Here is a 27914-nt window from a genome sequence, read left to right as displayed (position 1 = left end):
AGACAAGCTCCTACCAGAACATGGAGGTCTCTCAGAGCACCAGTACGGCTTCCGGCAAGGCCGATCTACACTAATGGCCATCAAAAGGGTAGTGGAAACCGCTGTAGTGGCGAGACAGGGCTCACGCAGGACTAGAAGGCTTTGTGCCCTAATATGTCTCGACGTCAAAAATGCGTTTAACTCTGCTCCTTGGAAGGAAATTCTGTTAGAAATAAGAAAAAGAGGTCTACCGGGCTACTTACAAAACCTCTTAAGTAGCTATCTAGAGGACAGAAGTATAATCGTCAGAGACAACAAAGGAGTGACAGAAGTAATAACTGTCAGTAGCGGGGTTCCACAAGGGTCAATATTAGGTCCAACCTTATGGAATATTCTGTATGACGGTGTTTTCACGCTAGAACAAGAAGAAGGGGTGCAAGTGTTAGGCTTCGCGGACGACCTTGCCATTGTGGTGGTGGCCAAAACAGAAATAAGCCTCATGTCTCGGGCAAACAAAGCGCTTGAACGAGTTAATGCATGGATGCAAAAGAAACAGCTAGCTCTGGCACCCGAGAAAACGGAGGCAGTCGTATTTAGCGGAAGGCGAAAACTGCAACCCATTAATTTCTCAATTCAGGGTACTGCAGTGACACCTAAAGACCATGTTAAGTATTTGGGAGTGTGGCTTGACAAAAACATAAGCTTCAAGACTCACATTGAGGAGGTAGCTCAGAAGGCACAAAAATTGACCGAGGCACTATGCAGGCTGATGCCGACAAGAGGCGGTCCCCGAGCGAGCAGAAGAAGAATTTTAGCGTCGGTTGCCCACTCTACTATACTTTACGGGGCACCTCTGTTCAAGAAGGCCATGAATGTGGAACTGTACCGTAAAAAACTAGAGACGGTACAAAGACGCCTTGCGATAGGAGTATGCGGTGCCTACCGGACAGTCTCCACAGAAGCAGTGCTGGTCATAGCAGGACTGGTCCCGATAGATAAGCTAGTAAAAGAACGGGCCCTATTGTTCGAAAAGAGAGATCAAAATCCCCATGAAACACGTGAGAACACCTTGAAGGAGTGGGAGAGAGAATGGTCGGGTGCAGGGAAGGGAAGCTGGACCCGCGAATTAATCCCTGATTTAAAGGCCTGGCTACATAGGAAGCATGGGGAGGTAGACCGCTGGCTTACACAAGCTCTCAGTGGACACGGGGTGTTTAATACCTACCTCTTCGCTATTGGTAAGGCGCCACATGAAAAATGTTACTTCTGCGGAGAAGAGGACAATCCGAGGCATGCTCTCTTTGAATGCCCGGGATGTGCAGACGTGACAGCAGAAGCACAGGAAACAGGGGAGTTTAATGCGCAAACTCTTGTTGCTCGCATGTTGGAGAGCGAAAACGAGTGGCACAAATGCGCTAACACGCTCCGAACAATAATGGTTCGGAGGGAAACGAGAGAAAGACAAGAGAAAAAGGGATGCGAGGAATGATAACTAATCGGTCAGCACGAAGTAATGCTACGCGGTTCCGTGCTGACCCAGGAGTTGTGGGGGGTTATTTTTAGTCCGTGCGAGTCGGACATGCCCTGCCTGACGGCAGAAGTCCGTAGGGATTTTTTTCCTCCCCGCTAAGAAAAAAAAAAAAAAAAAAAAAAAAAAAACATTAATTTAAATTTTACACAATAGTTAAGGCAGCGCATGCGAATAAGTCTGTTTAAGAGGATTTTCAGTCCGACCTGTATGACAAAAACTGTGATAACTCGGCTAATATATATGATACCAATATAAAATATAGCACTCCCCAATAATGTAGCATTCTACTGGTGAAAGAATTTTTGAAATCGGACTAGTAGTTCCGAAGATTACCCCATTTAAAAAATGTGACAAACTTACAAACTTTACCTCTTTATAATATTAGTATAGATTTTGTGTAAGTTCACGGTTATGAATATCCTATTATAATATTTAATAGACGAATTAGTAATGCCTCAGCTGCAGTCGTCATCAAACAGTAAAATAAAGGTAAAATAGCAAAAACGTGAGCTATAACGGACGACCACCTTTACCTACCTAAAGCTACTAGAGGACGCCCGCGACTACTCTCGCGGAAACCGTGGGCTTTTCCAGGATATAAAATAGTATGGTATGAATAACGCATCATAATCATCATCATCATCTGCTGGGCATAGGCCTCGTGCATGGATTTCCAAACACAACGATCACGAGCCACCAGCATCTCCCACCACCTCCCACCACTCACCAGCGGCTCCCTACAACCCGCTTTATGTCCTCGGTCGACCAACACTGCACTTTCCGGTGCGAGGTCGCCAATCTAGCGCATTGGGACTCCAACGTCCATCGGCTCTTCGAACTATGTGCCCCGCCCATAGTCTAACCAAACCTTTATAAAATAGTATCAATTTTCAACTGTAACAAGACCGAGGCCCGAGGGTGAAGTGAAACTGACAGGCCATTTCAAGGCTACTTTGACGAAATGAAGTATTTAACATTATTTCCAGGCAGGTAGGTACTTGAGTTTTGTCACGCGACGGCTAAATGTTAAGTAACTTTGATTTAGTGTTGGTGAAAAACATTTCAAATTGATACCGGTGCTAATTCTTTTGTATATGGTTCAAGTAGATGATTGAAATTTCGAATACTTAGCTTAGTAATGTCTTTTGCCTTTCCCACTAAACAACACATACAAACGACGACAACGGTCAAAAATTTGTGATTTTTTGGAGTTACTATATTTTGTGTTTACCCTGCTGCGGTCCATAAGACAGGTTATGTGTTGAACGGTATATTTTGTGTACATTTCCGTTCCTGTGTCTGTCCATTCCTTCCTATCTATGAGGTTAAAGAAGCAACACTTGAGGTTATTTCTGGCTTTTCTCAAAATAACTGGGGGTAGAGTCTCTACAAGCAGTCAAACTTGACGATCCAAAAGGAATTACTTGAAATGAACTTTTGTTTATGAACTTACTCTATTGCTTAACCAACTTGGATAAATGAACTTTGGATTCTATAATGTTTACCTGCCTAAGGAAATAAAGAAAAAATCATTTTCTCCATGTTTTCTTTCCTTCAATTTTTCCATTGTTTTAATTAGTTCTGTAATTTTTATTTATACTCTGCTATTCGGGAGACAAGTCTAACAAAACAAAGTTCATAAAAATCGATCTAGCCGTTCTCTAAAATATAGTGTACCGACTTTAAAAGTACCTATAGATTAAATTTTATTTCATTAGTAAATTGCTTAACTTGAAACTAAATCTATTGACTGAGAAGAAGCCTCAACGCTTGGCGGTACATCTTTGCCGGTAGGGTGGTAACTAGCTACGGCGGAAGCCTCCCAACAGCCAGACCTGGACCAATTAAGAAAATCTCAATCGGCCCAGCCGAGAATCGAACCCAGGACCTCTGTCTTGTAAATCCACCGCGCAAACCTCTGCGCCACGGAGGCCGTCTTTTCTAAGTAGATATTAAGACAGAATCAATATGGATTCCTTGTGTTATTTATAGATAAACGTTTTACACATTGGATTATATAAGTAGATATATGTAAATCATTGTGTAGGTACTTAAATGAAATCCAATAAAGCTATTTAGTAATATAAGCACTATATTTACATAATTGTCTTGTCTCCCATGGTGATATTTATAAGTATTTTATATGAATACAATATACACACATTATGGTATTTGTCATAGAGTTGCCAACATTTTTTCAGAAAAATATAGTATTTTTCATATTTAAGCTATAAACCCGCCCGCACGCATGCGATTTGTTGGCTATTTAATTTTTTAAAAAGTATATTTATTAGTACTTCTTGCATTTTTCAAGATTATTTTTTTAACACACGAGTAAGAGTGTAACATGGATTATTATGAACATTTAATTAGAAAAACAACAATAAGATTGACACGTTTGAATACGATATTTCAAAAAATATAGTATTTTTGCTTACTATATATTTCTTCAACAGTATATAGTCATCAACCCATATTCGGCTCACTGCTGAGCTCGAGTCTCCTCTCAGAATGAGAGGGGCAAGGCCGTTAGTCCTACAGAGAATTCTCTGGTATGCAGGTTTCCTCACGATGTTTTCCTTCACCGATTGAGACACGTGATATTTAATTTCTTAAAATGCACACAACTGAAAAGTTGGAGGTGCATGTCCCGGACCGGATTCGAACCCACACCCTCCGGAATCAGAGGCAGAGGTTATGTCCACTGGGCTATCGCGTCTCTACACGAAACACGAAAATTAACCTAAACAAAAAAGCAAATAATAACATCTCACCTATATGCTACTTTCTGATCAGTTTGAAGGCGGTGCTAAGCCAGTGATGATTTAATTCAAGCCGTTTAAATTACAAAAATTCTGTGGTTCATCCAGAAACGGCTTTAATTAAAACACGACGCTAGATTGGCACCTACATGAAAAAATGGGACCCAGGAAGTATACCCATCCAAACAAAAAAAGAACTTTCAAAATCGGTCCACAAATGGCGGAAATATCGCTGGGCATACATAAAAAAACATACATACAGCCGAACGTATAACCTCATCCTTTTTGGAAGTCGGTTAACAATAATATTGACACGCTTGGATACGCTATTGCTTAAAAAAATATAGTATTTTGCGTATTAGCTATATATTTCTTCAACAGTATATAGTACGCAGACCCAAAATAGTACAATACTATTTATTACAGTAAGGTTGGCAACCCTCGCAGGTAACTAATTAAAATGTATAAATGGCCACCACGTTACTAAACTGGTTGTAGTAAATACCTAATCGTTTAGCGAATATTATGCAACGATTTGTAAGTAAATGAAAATGAAGTGTTTATTTATTCCGGACTGCAGTTCCGTTTGCGATACTGCGGAAAATTTATTAGCAGCTGACACAGAATACTTATTGCCTTCTACGATGTAGTTTCTTAGAAGTACAGTTCAAAAAATAAAGCTATTATACAACTTGCTAGCGAGTATTTCCCATAACTCTAGGAAGAAGAAGAAGAAGAAGAAGCCTCAATAGCTCAACCATTAGAGCGTTCGGACTCATTACCGAGGGACGGTGGTTCGATCCCCGCCCCGTTGGTCTATTGTCGTACCCACTCCTAGCACAGTCTTTCCCATCTATTTGAAGGGGAACGGGAATATTAGTCATATTATAAAAGATATGGCAAATATTCTAGATAGATATATATTATATATTTATATTATTTAAGAATAATATATATATATATATATATATATCGTCGTCATCAACCCATATTCGGCTCACTGCTGTGCTCGAGTCTCCTCTCAGAATGAGAGGGGTTAGGCCAATAGTCCACCACGCTGGCCCAATGCGGATTGGCAGACTTCACACACGCAGAGAATTAAGGTAATTCTCTGGTATGCAGGTTTCCTCACGATGTTTTCCTTCACCAATTGAGACGTGTGATATTTAATTTTTTAAAATGCACACAACTGAAAAGTTGGAGGTGTAATATAAATATATATATATTATTTAAGAATAATTAATTAATAATGTCTAAGGAACATGTGTTCTAAAATGTATATTTTCGGTGTAAAAATTTTTTTTTAATATATCTTAAATTGTGTCCCTTATATCGCATCCTTATGTTATGACCTAGCCAAACTTATTTATTGATAAATATCATGAAGTAGCTTACTAGTGAAGTGCGGAGAGCCAGTTGCAATATCTCGTCGATATCGTCAGTCTTACAATGTAAGGATAGAAAGGTGTGTCTTACTTGAATAATGAATAACGACCAATTTGTGAATAGGCCAGTCGCTACTATAAATAAATTAATAATATTTTCATCTTGTCCACAGACTTACTACAAGCGTAAGGATAGAAAGGTGTGTCTTACTTGGATAATGAATAACGACCAAATTAGTGAATAGGCCAGTCGCTACTATAAATAAATTAATAATATTTTCATCTTGACCACAGACTTACTACAAGCGTAAGGATAGAAAGGTGTGTCTTACTTGGATAATGAATAACGACCAAATTAGTGAATAGGCCAGTCGCTACTATAAATAAATTAATAATATTTTCATCTTGACCACAGACTTACTACAAGCGTAAGGATAGAAAGGTGTGTCTTACTTGGATAATGAATAACGACCAAATTAGTGAATAGGCCAGTCGCTACTATAAATAAATTAATAATATTTTCATCTTGACCACAGACTTACTATTGTCATACTTATTGGATTGTTTATATATTATACCTAACAGTTTCCTCTCTGTAGTGAGATTAAAAATGTTGTGTTTCGAGCGGCAACTTATTTACCTCTTGGATCTCTCGCGATGCTAAGGATTCTTTTTTAAATTTCTTTGCTAGCTTGGCACTTAATACGCACCAATTTTGCCATACTTAACAAATAATTATTTATTTGTGAGAAATATCGAGTTTATCTAAGCTGCATATATTATGCAGAAATGAATGTTTTCTTTGAAATGTTTTCCTTTTTTAAATTTGAAAAGTTCGATTCTCATAATCATCAACTCTGATAAGTGTTGCAAAATTTTTTTTTTTTTTTTAATGCAAATAGGCTTGCGTTTGACCATGATCTAACCTGATGGTAAGTGTAGATACAGTCTAAGATGGGACACGCTTGCCTAGAAGGTGCCTATTCACTCTTGTTTTGAAGATACCCAAGTTATAATATTCAGGAAACACAGACTTGGGAAGGGTATTCCAAACCTTAGCCGTGCGTATGAGAAAAGAAGACGCAAAGCGTTTTGTACGGGTCCTAGGGACATCTACAATATAGGGATGAAAACCCACCCGATGTCTTGCGGTGCGATGGTAAAAAGGCGAAGGTGGTATGACATCGAATAGCTCCTGAGCACATTCTCCAAAATATATCCTATAAAACACCTAAATAACAATATATGCAACCTTATGCATACCGTCAGCTTTGTTCCATGAATCGGTGATGCGTGTTGGCATCAACATTGTTTAAATTCAATAGACAACATACAATAGGTATTTTGTTTGGCCGAATATTATGCACGAACACATTACTAGCTACCGTGCATAAGCAAGCGAATTGGTAAGGCTGTGTTAAAACTTAAGGAAAACCCATGTAACTTTCAAAACTAAACGTGTATTTACATTAAAAGCAATTAGTATTACTTTACCAGGCAAATTCACTAACTTTGACGTTGTTAGTTGACATTATAGGAATACAAAATTGAGATTTTATGTAACAATTAATGTCGTCCGGTGCCTAATGACTACCCTAGGTGGATATGATATTTTTCAAGTGATTTGATGTTTATAATAATAGGTAGATATAGACCAAATTAGTGAATAGACCAGTCGCCGTTATCAATAAATAAATAATATTTTCATTTCTCATACTCGGAAAGTAGTGTTGTTTTGATCTGAGTATTAAGTGGAAAATGCTGCTTTCCACCATAGGGAGGGAATAACTCATACGAATTACTTCCCTCCTAAGGGCCGGAATGAACTTTAAAAATAGAACTGCTGTCAGCTGTGAAGAGTTGTTTGTAAAAAATAAACTAATTATATAAAAAAAGAGTGCGGCCATAGAGTATAGAGTAGTTGTGGCCATGCGAGTTTCTAAACAGCCAGTGTGAATTTAGCTTAAATTTCATAAATCTGAATAAGACGCAACACGCGGTGAGTTTTATATTTAAAATGTAAAATTGACATCAATTGGCGGGATAATAATGGACTACAAGCCCATGAACAAAAATTACCTGTGAAATGAACCAACGTGAATAACGCTTAGAAGGCTGTTACTATATCAGAAAATAACTCTAAGCACTATGCCGTCATTTCTGAGCGGTACAGTGGTGAATACGAGTAATTTTGCCATACATAACAAATAATTATTTATTTGTTAGAAATTAAGCCTATCGTAATATCCCTTTGAAATGTTTTCCTTTTCCAAATTCGAGAAGTTGGCATGATTATGATATGTCTAATGAGCAACTGCAATGAGGTGTGAGTTTTGGATCTTGTCTTTTATACAAAGTGAAATTCTTAGCTCCATTGACTGACTTTATGATTATCATATAATCGCAAATATTTTGAAACAGACTAATTGCAATTTATTATAATTTAACTTACAATCAAACCGGTTTTAGCTGTTAAATAAAAACGATGCATTTACGTTGATTGCAACCTCATCATTATAATTATAATGCAACCTCAGTACTTGATATTACGAAAATGGCAACGAAAATTCTTGTGGTCAAAAGAAAGTAAGATCCCGTTAATCGTCACCATATAAGGAATGAATGCGTCACAAAATTATATGCCACTATGGTTTCGTGCGTGAAGGTTTTACAAATGCCGACAACTGTATTGCAAGGCGCATACATGAAAGTGCGTATTCTTTGCCAATTCTAGTGTCTTGTCTCATTTTATTTAAGGACGAATTGGGAAACCTTTATCGTCTGGCGTTACGTATAAATCCATTGAAACTTCTACAACATGTACTAACAATTTTAAAAGGTAAAGTTTGTACTCTGAACCGAATTTGAAAATGATTTTACCAAGAGAAAGCTACGTTATTTGTGAATATCATAGGCTATATTATACCCCCACATTCCCACGGGAACGGGAAAACCACAGGGCTTAGTAGTATGTGATGAGAGGGGTAAGGCAAATAGTCCACCATGCTGGCCCAATGCGGATTGTCAGACTTCACACACGCAGAGAATTACGAAAATTCTGAGGTATGCAGGTTTCCTCACAATGTTTTCCTTTACCGTTTGAGACACGTGATATTTAATTTCTTAAAATGCACATAAATGAAAAGTTAGAGGTGCATGCCCCGGACTGGATTCGAACCTACACCCTCCGGAATCGGAGGCAGAGGTCATATCCACTGGGCTCATAATGATACATATAACGATGAAAAGATTTTTTTTTAATTTTATTACAAAACAACTTTACGGAAACTAGTAGGTACTCCTATATGTCATGTATTATGTCAAGCTTTAGATTGATATCAATATCTAATCATTACATTTTAATATTCACGGAATAGTATCTAAGATAAACGACATCGTATTTCGTTTATTATCTAACAATTACGATATTTAGCGGCATATTTCTAAAGTGTATGACGTCACAAGAAAAGCCAATAAGTGTTCTCGAAAGCCGACACGTTCAAGAACACTTAACTCTTTCTTCGCTCGTGTCACTCTCGAAGAAATATTTTAAAGAAGAAATATATTTTCAGCAGAGGGATTTCATTAGTTTACCTATTGCTGAAAAATACTTAACCGTCTAAATTATGAATTCATTTATTTATTTAACTATGCGAAAAGCCGACGAACCCATGCGACAACGTCACCCAGGTCCGACAAAATACTCTCTACGTACGTTTCACCCCGAAACCAGAGCATCCTCAGGAGATGTTGACTCTACAACGTACAATTGCAGAGTATTTTGTCGGACCTGGGTGACGTTGTCGCATGGGTTCGTCGGCTTTTCGCGGATCATAGCAAAATAAATAAATTAATATATATTCATGATGAACTTCCGCAAAGTAACGCCTGCTTCTATCCAACATCTAAATTATATTACGTACGGTTTCAAGATACGAGTATTTGTTTTTTAAAGAACTTTTTTATCAAGTATCATCATTTGGACAGACAGCACGTTTTATATATAATTTTAATTGCAATGTTTATTAATATTAACCCATGTTTGTAGGGACGAATATAAATATACTCGCAAAATGTCTTGCTGTTGTACCTAGTGGAAGTTTTCATTATTTTCATACTGTTACTATCGCGTTGACGTAAACGCGAATTTATATGGAATTGAAACAGTTGTACAGTAGTGCCACTAGATGGCGCTGTTTCAATTCCTTAGAAATTCGCGTTTACGTTAACGCGATAGTAACAGTATCAAACTGCCTAGTCTGAACGCAATACTCTAGGAATGCCCAATCGTAAAGGCACAAAGAAGGTTCGTGTTGTGAGATAAAACGTGAAAATTGCAAAAAACAAACTACATTTATCAAACCATAGATTTGACAGAATCTACTAGACTATGAGTACTACTAGACTAATCTACAGACTGTCTACTAGACTAATCTACAGACTGTGAGTAGCTTAAGATTTCAACAAATTGTTTTTTTAATACTTTATTGCCAAGTATTTGTAACTGTTAGTAGTATCTAATCAATGAAGTCAATCGTTTAGTGGAAATCAGTATTTCGACATATAGTAACACACATACTTTTATCAGTGTTGTCAGGATTTCATTATTTACCGTATCGAGTGTCAATAGGATCGAGATATACAAACAATAGATAACTTTTTTTTATCATATTTCATAAAACCCGCTTTCTAACAATTCCCACATACACAATTCTCCAATGATATTAAATATATTTAAGGGCTAACTATGGGCCTCATAGGAAGGCTCAGAGTCACACAGCGGGCGATGAAACGAGCTATGTTAGGAGTATATTTGCGTGATCGAATCAGAAATGAGGAGATCCGCAGAAGAATAGAAATATAATTCACCGACATAGCTCAACGAGTTGCGAAGCTGAAGTGGCAATGGGTGGGGCACATAGTTCGAAGAGCCGATGGACGTTGGGGTCCCAAAGTGCTGGAATGGCGACCCCGCACTAGTAAGCGCAGTGTTGGCCAACCCCCCACCAGGTGGACTGACGACATCAAGCGAGTCGCCGGGATTTGCTGGATGCAGGTGGCTCAGTATCGTGATGTTTGGAAGTCCCTACAAAAGGCCTGCAGTGGACGTCTATCGGCTGATATGATGATGATGATGATGATGATGATGATACCATAGATAACATTTTTTATCATATTTCATCAAACCAGCTTTCTAACAATTTCCACATACACAGTTCTCCAATGATATTAAATATATTTACGGCCTAACTTGTTATTAAATAAAAAAAAATTAAGAAAAAACGGCTTTCTAACAGTTTCTTTAACCTATTGAGCATTATTTTTGCCATTTTGTACAGACCTGTTACGGAATTGCGCTTTCTTCGCGATGCGGTCAGTCCGTACAATTACCACGGTAATTTGAGTTTACGGTCATTACATAGTGCAAACACAACCTTTTACGACTACGTAATAAAAGTTTTCCCTATTTTCCCCCGTTGCGCGATGCAACTTAGACCATAAAATGCTGTAGGAAATAGTAGTCTGAGACGGATATAGCGTCGGCTGGCGCGACTTGTTTCCGTAAAGAGTAGGGAGTTAGAGAGGGGTAGCGATCGTTTGGCGGGAATGACTTGCGATATAAGGCGCTCGTTGTACGGTCGGTTTTAGTATGCTCGTGGCGTTCAAGCCGTCCACATTTCTTGTTGTGTTATTTATGGGTTACTTGGGATAGGCGGGGAGAGTGACTTGAGTGGAAAAGGGGAGTGTTATTTAACTGTCAAAGGTGCCTTTAACCCTACACATAACGTTCACAAGTGTGTGACTCCACTCAAGGTCATTCCCTGCCATTCTGGGATCTTATTTTGGTTACATTTTGATTTAATTAAGTTGTCCTGAAAAATATTGAATCATAATTATTGTTCGACAGTGGTTCTCTTATTTTTGGTAATCCACTTCTGAGTCTGCTAAAAATACTTACAAATTTCGAGATTATACTACGAACTTGTGTCCGCGACTTGACTCGTGATAATGCTAATTATGTATATCAATTCTTGTCAGAAGATCGAATTGTTATTTAAATAAATAAAAGCGAACGGTCAGTCATCACAGAAAACAGCATGACGTACAAAGTTGCAATTTAACAGGGAGGTAGAGTTAGTAGACGTCCGCTAAAATCGGATTTTGCGAGAAGGCCGGATTAAGGTCTGAAGGCAGAAATCACGGGCGTTTGCTCGTTCTATATAAAAATTGATTTTTCTATGCCTCCGGAACAATAGAACTATTCTCATTCATCTATATTTATACTCGTAGCATCATAGAGACGAATTCGAGACTTGCTTTTGAATTTAATTAAAATCACAATAACATGAGAGAAACAGAATAGTGGTTGAGTATACCATACCTACTTATGTCGTGGACCAAACATATTAACTCGCATTTTTTTTTTATAATTAAGTTATAAATTTACGTATTAAATTCACGTAAGTATAAGCCACGGCTAATTGCCTCGACTGATTACTAAAAAGGGCTATCTCATTTTTTTTTTCGCAAAGGATCAGCCCGGCTGTCTTCACTGAAATTCTTGCCACCATTCTACGTGGACAAAACTTGTATAACCATTACGATATTATTATGGGTCTGACCCACAGATTCAATATTATTGAATTCTCAGAACAAATTTTAACAGGAAAATCTTAATGTTAAATATGCGAAACGAAATTCGATTCAAAGAATCAATTACTATTTATGATAATAGCTGTGGTAGGATTTTAAATTAAAGATACCTCGCCTATTTAAGATTAGAATATTTTGAAGACTAATGCCTACACGATGACACGTCCACAAGGCAATCTTAGGCACCTTGGGCTCGTTCAGAACAAGGTTGAAACCTTTAGTAAAGATGACATATTTTAAGATCAATATTCATATTTCTATTGACTTCACAGGTTTGTATTATATGCACTATTAAATCGATGTTTGTACTACGTATACAAATATCAACAAACGTAAATATCATACACTGAATAGATAGCCCATAACCATAATGTAGTCCTATGACATAGGATTAGCTCCTAGCAGAAAAATAAAAATAAACTATTTGATGATAAATACACATACTCGGCATTGTAAGCCTTAATGCTCGTGATTCTGCGTATCGTAAATACTATATCATTACCTAGCACCTAATCTGTGTCTCTACAGTCAGACTCGGACTCAAGTTCAAGAGGGCTTTGGCTGGATTGGACTATTGCCGCCAGTGGCGTAGCGTGCCTTAGAGGAGCCCTGTATCAAAATTAGTTGGGGGCCGAAATAAATGGTGAATATTTCTCACATAAGAATAACAAGAACAACACAACAGGCTAAGTTTGATGTGGGCTATTCTCTGACGTTTGGAACCTTCGTAACATTAGTTTTCGACTATAATTAACACAAATAAATCATGACATAGCTTTAAAAATAAATGAATATAGATATTTTTAATGTTCTATTTTCTTAAAACCGCACGATAACCTTTGATAGAAAAAAAAATTAAATAGCTTTATCCATTCGGGAGCTATGATGAGACATACAGACAGACACGTCAAACTTATAACACCCCTATTTTTGCGTTAGGGCTTAAAATGTACTAACGTTTAAAAAAAATATAATGATTGCATATAATATTAGATTTAGTTAGAGCCTCAATAGCGGTTGGACTCATCATCGACGGCTGGTGGATCGATCCCCGCCCCGTTGGTCTATTGTTGTACCCACTCCTAATACAGTCTTTCCTGACTAGTTGGAGGGGTATGGGAATATTGGTCATATATTCAAAAGTTATAGTAAATATTCTTTAAAAAAAAACAGAAGGAGAGCTGACGCGACTCAATAAAACAAAAATTAGTAATGGTAGCAGTTAGCTATCTTTATTTATTTATCTTTTAAGGCGGGCAAAGTATCGGACATTCTAATTTGTTTACGCTCACCTGACCAACTAGGTATTTTATGTAAATCATGTACCACCATTAAGTATAGTTCACTGACCGTGGATAAGATACTGACTGGTTGAAAGGACTTTATGTAATGCTTCGTTAGGTATGGCAATGGACTTTGACAATCATTAGACGTCTACCAGTGACTTAGGTTTGAGCTTTCTTATTATGTAACAACCTAATTATATGCAACTAGCGGACGCCCGCGACTTTGTCTGCGTGAAACTCGATGTAAACTATCAACTACCTCTACCCTACCCCTACCCTACGTTAAAATTTTTCCTGAAATTTCTTTGCTATAAACCTCACGGAGCCCGAGACCTTTCCAACGAATGCAAAACCGTGGAAATCGGTTCGTCCGTTCTGGAGTCATAGCGTCAGGAAGGAAAACCCGACTTATTTTTATATAGTAGATTATTTTGTTTTATTACACTAGTACTTTTAAACCTTCGACGCAAAAAGAGGGGTGTTATAAAATTGACGTGTCTGTCTGTCTGTCTGTGGCACCACAGCGCCCGAATGGAGGAAGCGATTTAATTTTTTTGGAGTTTACTTCTTAAGAATCGACTTTTTATATATACATTTTTTATATGTACCCCCCGGTATGAAAAAAAATATTGGCTGTAAAGTTCGACAGCGTTACATTTTTTGTGCGCAACCTATTCTGCGCACCTTTCACCGTAGGCTGCCGTCAACAACGTGGACGCCGCGGCCTGCTGCTCCTCGGGCAACATACACCTATTTAGGCAGTCGATTTGAAAAAGTAAATTCCATTCGTGCGTCGGAGTTGACACACACTTTTTTTTCTATTAAAGGGGACTTATGTGCGGTTTTAAGAAAATACAAAATTTAAAAAATTCTGAAATTCGAAATTCATTTATTTCAATTATGCTTATTATTTCAAAGTGCTTGTGACACTTCTGAAACGTCAAATTACTCATGTCATGATTTATTAGTGGTAATTATAGTCGAAAACTAAAGTTACGAGGGTTCCAGACATGATTCGGTCAGAGTTCAGCCATTCAGCCCACAACAAACTCAACCTGTTGTGTTGTACATTTACCTGCCCCTGTAGCCAAGTAACCCGTCGATTCTCTTTCTACGATCGCTAACGTTTCGAAAACTTTAAAAAATCATGGGAATGACATTTGCTATAGACAGGTCACGTGATTTGTCATACCCATACATTTTTCTAGTTTTCGAAGCGTTTGCGATCGTAGAAAGAGAATCGACGTGCCACTTTGCTACAGGGGCTGATGTGTTGATGCAATACCATTTTTCTTTAGTCTAAGTATCAAAAAGTCAGTAAGAGCCGTGATAGCCCAGTGGATATGACCTTTGCCTCCGATTCCGGAGGGTGTGGGTTCGAATCCGGTCCGGGGCATGCACCTCCAACTTTTCAGTTGTGTGCATTTTAAAAAATTAAATATCACGGTGAAGGAAAACATCGTGAGGAAACCTGTACACCAGAGAATTTCTTAATTCTCTGCGTGTGTGAAGTCTGCCAATCCGTATTGGGCCAGCGTGGTGATTGGCCTAACCCCTCTCATTCTGAGAGGAGACTCGAGCTCAGCAGTGAGCCGTATATGGGTTGATATCGATCGAAGTATCAAAAAGACACAGTACTGCACATATTACACAACTACCCGACTCACCTTAGCAGGTGATTTCCCACGCGTTAGCTAGGCCAACGATATTGGTATTTCCTCATTTCAAATGACTAACCATTACTCATTCCACGAACATATAATGTTTGCCTCCTTTTAAAATACTTTTTAAAATATTTAGATAATTATATCTATATAAATTAAAATCTTGTGGCGGAACGTGTAAATTCCTCTAACAAGTTATAATGACAATTAGGTATAACAAATTCCTAACATTTATTCGCTAGCTACATTAAAAACAATTTTGTAATCGCATCACTTACTTAATTTAATTTTTATTTTTCTGATAGAAAACCATAACATGTTAAGACTTATAAGTGATTTGGAGTTTTTTTTTAATAAAAACAATTTAAGGTCAAAGTACAACAGAGCTTTTACATAAGTTTGACTTAACGAGGAGCTGCAGGCTATATATATGACTTTCATACCAACCGGGCGACCGAAAGTATGAAGCTTAAATAATGTGTAAAAGTTAGGTTAACTATTTTCCTCTTACTCATATGCAGGTAAATCATAAACAGATAAATCAATACTAACTAACTAGCACTGGTCTAGTTAATAAATTAAAGTTAAGTGATAAAATTTTATTATGAACACGATGGTATTAGTAAGGTAGTCTTTTAAAAATCAATCCTGGATTCCGGACATCATCATAAACCATAATTATATCTTAGACGGAAGTTTTTAGGCAACCCTAAAACCCTTAGGCAATATATTTAGTGATATATTTAATTTGATGTAAAAAACTGTTCATACAATAGAGGTGAAATACGGTCGCTTATATTCGGTTTCTCTTTATCTATCATATAAATAACCAAATTCTAAAAATGTTTGGTCTGTAACAGATGATAAAACTCTTAATATAGAGAGATACTAACAACCTAAGCAATAATAGAAAAAAGAAAACAGGATAATAAAGAACCAGAGAGATACGTAATACGCTGTCAAAGGATTGCGATTAGTTAGTGCTTGTAATTCTAGACACGTACGACGTTTGCTCTGTGTTTCCCTTCATTGAATTGGTAATAAGTTAATTGTTGAGTTCGTCCGGTCCCAGAGCATCTGACAGAAAGTCGCCTACATCGATCGATTAAAAAAATTAAAAACTATATATATAAAACGAAAATGTATTTAGAACAGGAAAAAATATATTTAATTCTGGCTCAGGTTTAACTTCGAAAATAAAGGAATTTTCATATTGTTTTTTGTAATTAGAAAAAGCTTAGGAAGGAGTAACAGGAAACGTCTGTGATTATGATCGGGAACAGAGAAATGAATTATGCAGGCAGTCATGAATATATGTATAGACCAAATAGTCTTTTGAATAAACATTTATTTTACTTTCATAGAAATTATATGTGGCGAAACAATCAGATAAAACTGATTCGTCCTCTCGAGCGATAAAAAAAAATTGTTAAAAAAAAAAAAAGATAATAATCCTGTGTTACGGTATACCTGGCACTCCTACGGAATAGTAGGTATTCCGATTTTAATGAAATTTTAATAATGTTGTATTTGATTTTTTAAATAATCAATAAGTTTTTTTTATAGTTTTAATATTAAATAGTTGTAATTATATTTCTTTTAACCTTAATGTCATTTAATTTAAATTTAATTAATTAAACATTTGTATACCTATTAATGGTGAAACATTGCTACCTAATACAAAAGAACATCTTTGTATACCTAAATTTAATGTTTCTTGCAAATAAATGATTCTGATTAATTAACAACGTTTGCCAGGTATTAAGAATAGTACAATCATTAACAAATAAAACATACAACACTCGACAGAGATTGGCATGACACTGATATTAAATAACAATATTGACACAGTATTGAGATGAGTGGACGGTGGAACGGACATCGGCACACATACGCGCTGCGGGTGAGGTGATCTTGCGCAAGCGTTAGATAATGTCCGCACAGTACATTCTAGTCTAATGGCACGCCGAAACAATTGAACTATAGCCCGCTAATTATGTGAAGAGTCGTGATAACCCAGTGGATAGTGCCTCTGCCTCCGATTCCGGAGGGTGTGGGTCGGAATCCGGTCCGGGCATGCACCTCCAACTTTTCAGTTGTGTGCATTTTAAGAAATTAAATATCATGTGTCTCAATCGGTGAAGGAAAACATCGTACCAACAACCTGCATACCAGAGAATTATCTTAATTCTCTGCGTGTGTGAAGTCTGCTAATCCGCATTGGGCTAGCGTGGTGGACTATTAGCCTTATCCCTCTCATTCTCATTGAGCATCCATAAACTTGTGAACATTAAATGGCGGGAAGGTGAAATTTTGGGCTTGCGTATTCTAATATACACAAATCTAGTAAACTCGACCAAGAATTCGTTCGCTCTTAATCTGGACCTCTCGCAAAATCCATTGCTAATGTACGTCTACTAACTATAAACTATTTCCCTGATAAATTTCAACATTGTACCTATAGTGCTTTTCGATATTTCAAAAAGATAATTGTTGTTTTTTCGTCATCCTAAAACCCGAGCATTTTTATCAAATCTTAATTTGCACTGATAATTTTGTTTTTCCTGTTAATATTTAAAAGTAAAAATACGTTTTCTTGTATCTACTATCTATCAACTATTTAAATGTCTATCTATCTATCGTAAATGTTTATAGATTGTTGATAGTGAAATACTCTCTAAAAAGTATTTTAGCTATTTACTTTGTTCGTTCCGCGTTAGTTATATGTGCATTTCTTACCTCTATGTATACGAATATGTACAAAATGGCATTAAAACTACGTTTTCTTATGAGGAAAATTACAATGTCTACTTAATAATAAATATATATTCTAAATATATTTCATTTCCTGTACTTTCTATTATTTCCAAGTTATTAATTCATTTGCCTATCTCGAGATTGACTCTTGAGAACTGAAATGCGATAAATGCTAGCAATCAAAGATTAATTATTATTATTATCTTCACTAGTTGTAGACATAACAGCTATCTATTAACGCATCCATAATATCTTTTGCTTGGTTTTCATTCGTTTTTTGCACTTTCGCGTTTTTGCTTCTATAATAATGTGTAATTCTGACAATAATTATTATTAATTATCTCGATCATATAACTTATAGTATGATGCCTTTCGTTCTTCAAGAAATTTTAATTATAATTCTCAGCCCTGTTGGGAATACGATGGTGCTATTATTATTTTTTTATTATCAGTAATTATTATTATTATCTGATAGGGGTCACAAAATCAGACATTATGACAAAAGCCCACTAAATCGCATTGGAGCAGCGTGGGCTCTATAAAGAGAGTACCTTCTCCTATAAAGAGAGAGATCTGGCTCTGCAGTGAGCCGATAAAATGGACTGATAGTATGATGATAATGATGAATAAAACGATCGAACAATAGATCCACTCTAACAAAGTCACGTAAAGATGTTAGAGATTGCGAAATCGTTATCACGTCCGTTAAGATAAGGAACGACAGGTAAAATGTATGGAGCGACAGGTATAACGACAGATTTTCTGAGCGAAATAATGTTCATTCGATACCGTATCGTGGTACAATCTCTATGGTTCTGATGTTACCGATCTATATCATATTTTTAGGGTTGCCACCTTTTACTATGGGACGAATATCTTAGCATTCCATGGATTCACCGTGCGGGTGCCGGGTCGATCGCGTGGTAGAGAGAAAAACTCCGAGTAGAGTCCCGAACTTATGACTACAAGATGTAGGGTTAGGGAATTCCTTGACGATCGATCAACACTCCCCGTTCTCTGCTTGTGTTGTTCTTCCTGCCAAGCCAAATTTGGTAAGATCCTATTGGAGCAGCTTTGGTCCATCACACTAATATTATAAAGGCGAAAGTTTATTTGTGCGTTTGATTTGAAGCAAAGTTCTTCGAAATTAAATCGAACAATTTTTTTTTAATTTATTAATGTCATTGTTGTAAAATTATGGAACTATGACATAATAAACATTAAAAAAAACATGCTTTGAATTTAGAGCATTTAACATTTTTTGAAGTTTGTAGTTAAAAATAAGGGCATACGCCTCCGTCCTTCAGTTCAGTTATGTGCATTATAAGAAATTAAATATCACGTGTCACAAACGGTGAAGGAAAAACATCGTGGGGAAACCTACATACCTGAGAATTTTCTCAATTATTATTTTCGTATGTGAAGTCTGTCAATCCGCATTGGGCCAGCGTGGTGGACTATTAGCCTAACCCCTTTCATCCACATAGGAGACTCGTACTCAACAGTGACCCAAATATGGGTTGTTAATGTTAAGATTAATGGAATCAGTATTTATTTGGATCTTTATAACTAGGTACTTACTATAACTGTGCACTAAATATTCATTAAAATACCAAAAAGACTGACAGCGCCTGTCCAGGTTAATTTATTATGAACAAATTATATCATGTTGTAAATTAATTTAAATGTAAGCTATGCTGAATATAGACGTTGAGTTAAATCAGTATTTAACTCAACATCCATCCAACTGAAGATATTTCAATTCTCGTAACAAATAACATCCGGGTACAGTATTTTGCGAGTATAATAGAACAAAAAAATGCCTAATTGCAATAGCATATCGTAAGAAAACAAATAAGGTAGGTATAGGCAATGTGTACAAGGTTTGCCCTGCAGCTGCGTACGCATCATACATACATTCATCACCATCATTAGCAACTCATAATCGGCTCACTGTTGAGCAATGAGTCTCAGAATGAGAGGGGTTAGGCCAATAGTCCACCACGCAGGCCCAATGCGGATTGGCAGACTTCACACACCTCAGGTTTGCAGGTTTCCTCATGATGGTTTCCTTTACCGTTTGGGACACGTGATATTCAATTTCTTAAAATGCACATAACTGAAAAGCTGCAGGCGCATGCCTCGGAGTGGATTCGAACCTACGCCCTCCGGATCAAAGGCAGAGAAACATATCCACTGGGTTATCACGGCTCATTATACGCAGTGTAGATAATGTGAATCGAGAAAATATCTGACCTTAAAATAAAATTGCAGACTAATAATTATTATCTTAACCAAATATTTATTTTGAAATACATATCAATTTTTAACTTTTATTACAAATATAATACTTTTCTATTTAGGTATTTCATATTTTTTTAAATTTTCTATTAAATCTTGTTTTTATCATGTTTAAATATTCCGTGACCAAACTGTGGAAATCAAAATATAGATAAATTATTATTCAAGGTCATTGCCATTAATGCCTTAATTTAAAGTACAAAATAGTATCTTTTTCTGGAGGTATATACTATTTTTTTTCTGTACCTGATGGTTTGTGTAACTAGGGCACGAAAACGTAGCAAACAAACTCACATTGCTGAATAAAATCTTAGTTAGGATTCAGACATTACATTGTATATTGTTGCAATTCGTCTCGTTTCAAAGAAAATATTCACAAAAGACTGTGGTGACAAGTGGACTGGACAAATAATACCTACTTGTGACATTTTTTGCTAACAACAATATATTATCAAGAATATAATGGGACAACAACATTCACGGAAATACCGACTTTATTAGAAAACAAAATAATATCCAAGACGACATGAATAGAAAAGACTGATATTTTATATTAAGGATGGCCTTTTTTATAAACTTCATTATTGCCAGCAAGGCTTTATAAAGGAGGGAATATGGAACATAGACCCACCATGCTCCTCCAACACCGACTGGCCGACTGACTCTGCAAGGATTACTATTAGAATGATGTTAGAAACAATGATCGACGGTACGACAACTCGTACTTATAAACATTGTTGAGAGAAACGAAAAGAACAGAGTATCTTTAACCCCATAAAATAAAATTATCCCCAAGAGCTCTAATGTTGTTCTTAGATGCGAAAAAATAGATAAATATAAAACAGATAAATAGTTTTGCTTTTGCTAAAGCTTTAGTTTTAGCGTTCTATGTACTGTGATTAAATCCCATATTTAGTCTCCTACTAAATAGTTAGTAGATCCATTTCCTACTGAGGTTTTCATTCAGTTATGTACGTGTTTTTCCTTTTTGACAAACATGAGTTGAATTTCCGTTCTCATGCAATACTACGATTGTCATACGACGTAAACATGTGTAACTCTATACTGCCAATTTTCTTCATTCATCAAACAATAGATTGAGTGAAATTTATTTTAGCCCGCGAACAAAGTAGTAACTTATCCGAACAAACTAGTGACTATTCAAATATTTTTTTTCAATTAATATATAAACTAATACAAAATAATAATTCAATTAATAATAAATAAGAACTTATGGAATATTAAATTTCAATTAAAAAAAAACAGGCGAAAGCTGATCTATGTCTCCGAATATTGACGTAAATTTAATAAAATAGCTGTAGAAATTATATTTTATACTGTGTATTGTGACAATGGAGTAGATTTTTTATATTTTAAATTTTTTATTGATAAGTTTAATAGAGTTTTAAAATTGAAAAAAATGTAAATCTATTATATTAATAAAAGATTAAAAAAAAATGAGAAAATATAAAAAAAAAATACACGCCATCTAATTGTTTACCCATGGGCGATGTACCCAATACGATGGCGTTATTACCTCTCTGGATAGCAAGGCTTTATCCTTTGGGCCAAATAAGCGCCAGCTCTTGGGTCACCTGATGCATGGATCAATTTGTCAGACATAGAATTAAAATATTTATTTTTAAATACACATTTTTAATTACATACTGCACCGTTGGCAGTATAACCGTGGTCTAATGGAAAGAAGCTCTGGACGTGATAGCTAAAGAGTCGTGGTTTTTGATATTATGTATTTTCAGGATTTCAGAAGTAAGCCTACAGTTAACTCAACATATATAAATAACTATGGAAGAAATAGAAGACAATTGGACTGAAATATATTATTGATACTGAAGATTTTTTTAATCATTTATATTTAGATTTTTCCACATGAATACAACTACGGTGTATTCTGTACTAACGATTAAATAAACAACTCACTTACAAACATGCTTGAGATATATGAATTCCGATTCATAATTTAAACATTAAAAAATTAGGCATGTAGCATTTGACCTTTAAATGTACAAGTAAATATTATAACAGCCGGTAACGCAATGTCGATGTTGAAACTGAGGGAACATAAATAGGTACAATGTTACTTCGTAATGCAATAATGACAGCATGTTGTTAATAACCTGTATATTAGAACAAACCTACAAAAAATAAGTTAACGTGTTATGGGAACCCCAAAAAAGTGAAAATTATACTTATGGCACATTCGTCAAATCAGTTTTAATGATTTTTACAAGATTTCAAAATGGAACCAGCACTTTTAATTACAAATATACATCTTTAAAATACTACTTTTAGTAAGTAGCAGTACTTCTTTTATTTTTTTCAAAATACTTTTAGTCTTTTAGTCAATATTCATTTAATGACTTAAGCAAGTATTCATAACGGACCTATGACTTTAGAGTATAAAATACATCTTTGGATAATAGGTACCTTTTTCATTTTAGTCAAAAATCCTTTTTACTGACTTAAACAAGCATTCAAAATGGATTTTGCTGTATATTTCTTTTAAAGTTGTTTCCAAGTCGAAACCAGTTTGGAAACAAGAGAAAAAATAGCACTGACCTTGTAGATCGATGATGTTGTGATCGACCTCGGGAAGTAAATGCAGGAAAGTGGTAGACAAAAGCACACCGCCTCCGAACGAGAGCAAGGTTATTACGATTTTGTTCTTGGACTTGAGCGAGCCGGCTTCATCTGGTGTTATCCAATTGAACTTCCTCGCCACAAACATGGGTAAGAGACCACATAGCATACAGGCGCAAAACAAAACCAGCATAGACACCCCTTTCGCAACAATCACCCCGTCGGTGTCAGTTGTGCCGTTCGTTGATTCTATATCTGCCATTTTTTATTTTTTTTCAGTCGTACTTCTAAAGAGTTTCGAGAGGAATTGGGCAGGCTTAAGGGCACGTCTTCTTTTATACTGTGTTATGTGAACGATATGCGCGTGCGTCGGCTCGGACCGACGCGCCGGTACTATACTCTGCCGGCGTCAGTTGATCAGTTCGTTCCACTCCGGCGTAGCCTTTACAAAACAAAGCCTTTCGGCGTATTGCGCTAGACGTTAATTGAGATGTTAGTGTTTACAGCAATATATTGTTATACTATGCTAAATTATTCATATTAATGTCTATTACAGTTATATGAGTTATTTATAGTTAAAACAATATCACAGTTAAATAAAAGATATTTGTTGTTAAATAATTTAGCTATTTCATTAATAATTATTTATTTAACATAGTTACATCGTTGACGATTAAAAGTTATTATGAGATAAGACATATGAAAATCATGACAACTTGGTAAATATATTAAGTAGTGAGTAGAGCCAAATATTCCAAATATTATCGTGATAGCCCAGTGGATATGACCTCTTCCTCCGATTCCGGAGGGTGTGGGTTCGAATCCGGCCCGGGGCATGCATTTCCAACTTATCAGTTGTGTGCATTTTAAGAAATTGATTTGAATGATGATGATGAAATATCACGTGTCTCTAACTGTGAAGGAAAACATCGTGAGAAAACCTGCATACCAGATATTTTTTTTTAAATCTCGGCGTGTGTCAAGTTTGCTAATCCGCATTGGGCCAACGTGGTGGACTATTACCCTAACCCCTCTCATTCTGAGAGGAGACTCGGGGAATATGGGTTGATAACGAACGAACGAGAGCCAAATATTAGTGAAGCTTCAGTAGAATTACAAGTAGTTTGTTAACGATTTGTTGTAGGTAATGAAAATTCTTATGCCTATACTTTTGACTTCATAAGTCATACTTCAGTTTTTGATCATACTTCAGTTTTTGATCACTCCCATACAGCGATTACAAAAACTTCGGTGTATTAAATTGTACAGTCTATAAGAGCGTTGTGGTTTCATTAAATGCTTTATATTAGTATCACTTGTAAGTATGTAACTCGTAACGTATTTCGTAACTCGTAACACATGTAACGAATGACAGAAGCTTGGCTCAGCCAAAAGCTCCAAGCAAATCTGATCGCTAGAATGCTCACTAAAATGTTCTCGTATTTTTCTGTATTGTAAAATTCGCACGAATGCTCATTACAAGTAAATGCTCAAGTCTATAACATCTTAATGCTGTGAAAGTAGCTAACATATACAAGTCTAGCAATGCCTATGTTAGTCAGTACGATTTTCTTATGAAGATGATGTCCTCCTTGACGTATCCGTCACCTTAGAGTGCGCGCGGTTGTAACTTGGCAAAATCAAACTAAAGGTACTGTTACACATACTCTAAAATAGCATGCTAAAAACGTGCTATTAAGTATGCTCCATACGAGCATGCTTATCATCAGTTTACATTTGCTAGCAATAACCATGCTATTTTTAAGTATTGAATAAGCATGCTCAAAGCAAACATTCCAATTACACATGCTAATTTGTATCTATCGCTCTCTGTCTATAGTATCGTGTTAGACAGGGAAAGGTAAAGGTGAAGAGAATACAGAATAGCAATGATGATCGACTAGCATACTCAATAAGCAAACCTGTTCAGACGCGCTAAAAGCACGCCCCCTTCCGTGCGCAGCAAGTAGCATGCTCATAAGTCGCACGACTGTTGATTCTTGAGCAAGCTCGAAATAAGCAATATGCTCATTATTAGCAATGTTGCGATATACATGCTAAGAAGTAGCAACTGCTCAATAGTAGCATGCTTTAAGTGCTTGAAATGAGCATTTGTAACAGTAGCTTTAGTTTTAAAAGTCCAGTTGCACGACTGACAAAATGACTGACCACTACTATTGTATTGTATTTATATAAGTAGGTTTGGCCTGGTCTTTCGAAGATCTTCTAAACGATTCGTTTTTTTAATCGCGCAGCAGAACTATATCTGGTCAATATATTATTTACATTTGGGCTCCATCGGAGTTTAGCAAAAAACTCAATTACAAGCAAAACAGTTGTATCAACCAGATCTTATTCCTCATTATTTTAAACTTCACATTGGCTTTTACTTTCTTTACGTTTGGTAATTTTATACACTTTGATTTTATCTTATTGAGCACTGAGTTATTAATTAGCTTAAAATTATTGTACCACTTTATTGAGAGACTTGTTTATATTGTCATGAATATAATTTCTCTTTTATTAATTTTAAACACATGTGATGTGTCATCTTCAGTAAACAGTATCATATGAATAAGAAAACGTAATAGTCCTAAAATAGACCTGTGACCCCTATTTTCACAACAAATTAAAATAAATTGTTTTGGTAAATTGTTTTCCATTGATGCCTACTTTCTGAATTCTATTTATTAAATAGGAACTCAGCAAACTTAAGTACCCTTAAGGTACCCTAAACTTTTTAGTAATTCCGTAATAAAGTGCATAAGTAGGGAATGGTTAAATGTCGTATATATTCTGAAAACTAAAAAATCTTTGAGTAAGAATTTTAGCAATATAGTCAAAATCATTTTTAATAATTTAAACAAGTGTTCAAAATAGAGGCATTTTGCTGTTGTCCAAACCGAAACAATAGAAAAAATAGCACTGACCTTGTAGATGGTAGATGTTGTGATCGACCTCGGGAAGCAAATGCAGAAAAGTGGTCGACAGGAGCACACCGCCTCCGAACGAGAGCAAGGTCATTACGATTTTGTTCTTGGACTTGAGGGTGCCGGCTTCCTCTGGTGTTATCCAATTGAACTTCCTCGCCACAAACATGGGAACGAGACCACATATCATACAGGCGCAAAACAAAACCAGCATAGACACCCCTTTGGCGACAAGCACACCCTCGGTGTCATTGGGACCGTGCATTGGTTCTATATCCGCCATTTTTTTTTTTTTTAGGTCGTACTTCTGACGAATTTCGACGGCAATTAGGCAGGCCTAGGGGGCACGTCCCCTTTTATATCGTGTTATATCAGCGATATGCGCGTGCACCGATTCGGACCGTCGCGATTGTACTATAGCCGGCGTGAGGTCAGTTTGTTCCAATCCGGCGTAGTCTTTACTACAAAACAAATTTCGGCGTATTGCGTTAGACGTTAATTGAGATGTTAGTATTGATAGCAATATATTGTTATGTTTGCTAAATTATTCATGTTAATGTCTATTAAAGTTAAATAAAAATTAAACAATTTAATTTGCATATTATATAACAGTTATTGTAACTGTAAAATGTTAACTTACTGTGTAAATTTTAAGTTGTTCTTTTATAATTTTGATTGTAGAAAGTGTTGCAACTTGGTAAAAACAATAAATAAAGAGTAAAGTTAAATATTAGTAGGTCCTGTAGCGTTACAAAATGAACTGTGTTGACTAATTAAGTAATGAAAGTGACACAATGCTTTTGAATTTGGATACGAAAAATTTTTGGTTAATCCTATACAACAATGACCAAATACTTCTATATATTAATTTGTACAGTCTTATAAACTGTACGTCGCAGGCACCAGTCTTTCTGCTCACCTTATTTCTACACAATTCAAAACTCTTACAACAATCAAAAAATATTAATATTCTACGAATACAATGAAAATAAACATAAAATATGACATTGGTATAAAACGATTACGAAAGAGCTATTGATAATAACCTAATCTACTTATTTAAAAACGTTCAATTCCTAAATCAACTCAATGTGGCTTCCATTTTCTAATTTATAAATTAACTACATATTTATATAAATTATTTGTAAGTCGTTTTAGTTCACAGTTTTGTATATCCAGGCATATTTTTGTTTATTTACCTATTTTCCTACATTTTTCACCTATAACTTAAAACTATCAAGTATTTAGACAGCAGCAAGTATTTAGCAGATATCTTAACGTTTCAGATGTCAACATCTTCTACATCATCATCATCATCATCATCATCGTCATCATCATCATCATCATCATCATCATCACCATCATCATCATCATCATCATCATCATCATTGTCATCATCATCATCATTATCATCATCATCATCATCATCATCATCATCATCATCATCATCATCATCATCATCATCATCATCATCATCATCATCATCATCATCATCATCATCATCATCATCATCATCATCATCATCATCATCATCATCATCATCATCATCATCATCATCATCATCATCATCATCATCATCATCATCATCATCATCATCATCATCATCATCATCATCATCATCATCACAATATGCTCTTCCAAAACCACAGTCCTAAACCGCATGTTACCAGTATATACCAAATGTATGCCATGTAACAATACTGTAAATCATATACTACTTTGTTCTCGTCAGCCATTAAATAATTATGAGATTTTATTTGCATAGCAATCAGAAGAAAACTTAATAAGCCTTGTAAACAAAAATAACACAGACAAAGCAAATTGACAGTTTAAATTAACTCCGTTAGTAGGAAAGTGTGTGATTTACCCATTTTATATCATAATTGATGTAAACAGTAATACTATGTATTATTTGTTTTAAACTGTCATTGTTTACTATGCGACAAAATGAAACTAAGACAATTAACCACCTTTGGTCGCCTTAGTTTCGATGTGTTAGTGACGTATATAATAGTATAAAATGTTTGCTTACGATCTATTTATCTCATATCTGCCAAATAAATC

At 35.8% G+C, this 27914-nt stretch overlaps 1 protein-coding gene across 2 annotated transcripts in view; it reads right to left on the bottom strand.

Moving 5' to 3' along the window:
• LOC112046915 (zinc transporter ZIP1) overlaps positions 1–26230 on the bottom strand; it is a 55508-nt gene extending 29278 nt beyond the window's left edge. The window contains exon 1 of one of the 2 annotated variants that reach the window (XM_052888099.1): positions 25851–26230. In XM_052888099.1, the coding sequence (XP_052744059.1) occupies positions 25851–26133 (283 nt within the window). In that variant the 5' untranslated portion in view covers positions 26134–26230. Of the gene's footprint in view, positions 1–22899; positions 23317–25850 lie in introns of those variants that run through there. The other variant, XM_052888098.1, reaches the window with a different exon arrangement.
• Between the last annotated feature and the right edge of the window lie 1684 nt (positions 26231–27914).

The sequence above is a fragment of the Bicyclus anynana genome, chromosome 21, assembly GCF_947172395.1.
Source record: "Bicyclus anynana chromosome 21, ilBicAnyn1.1, whole genome shotgun sequence".
Classification (NCBI taxonomy): domain Eukaryota; kingdom Metazoa; phylum Arthropoda; class Insecta; order Lepidoptera; family Nymphalidae; genus Bicyclus; species Bicyclus anynana.
Note: the sequence above shows the minus strand (reverse complement) of the source record. Positions and strands in the feature narration are given on the sequence as shown.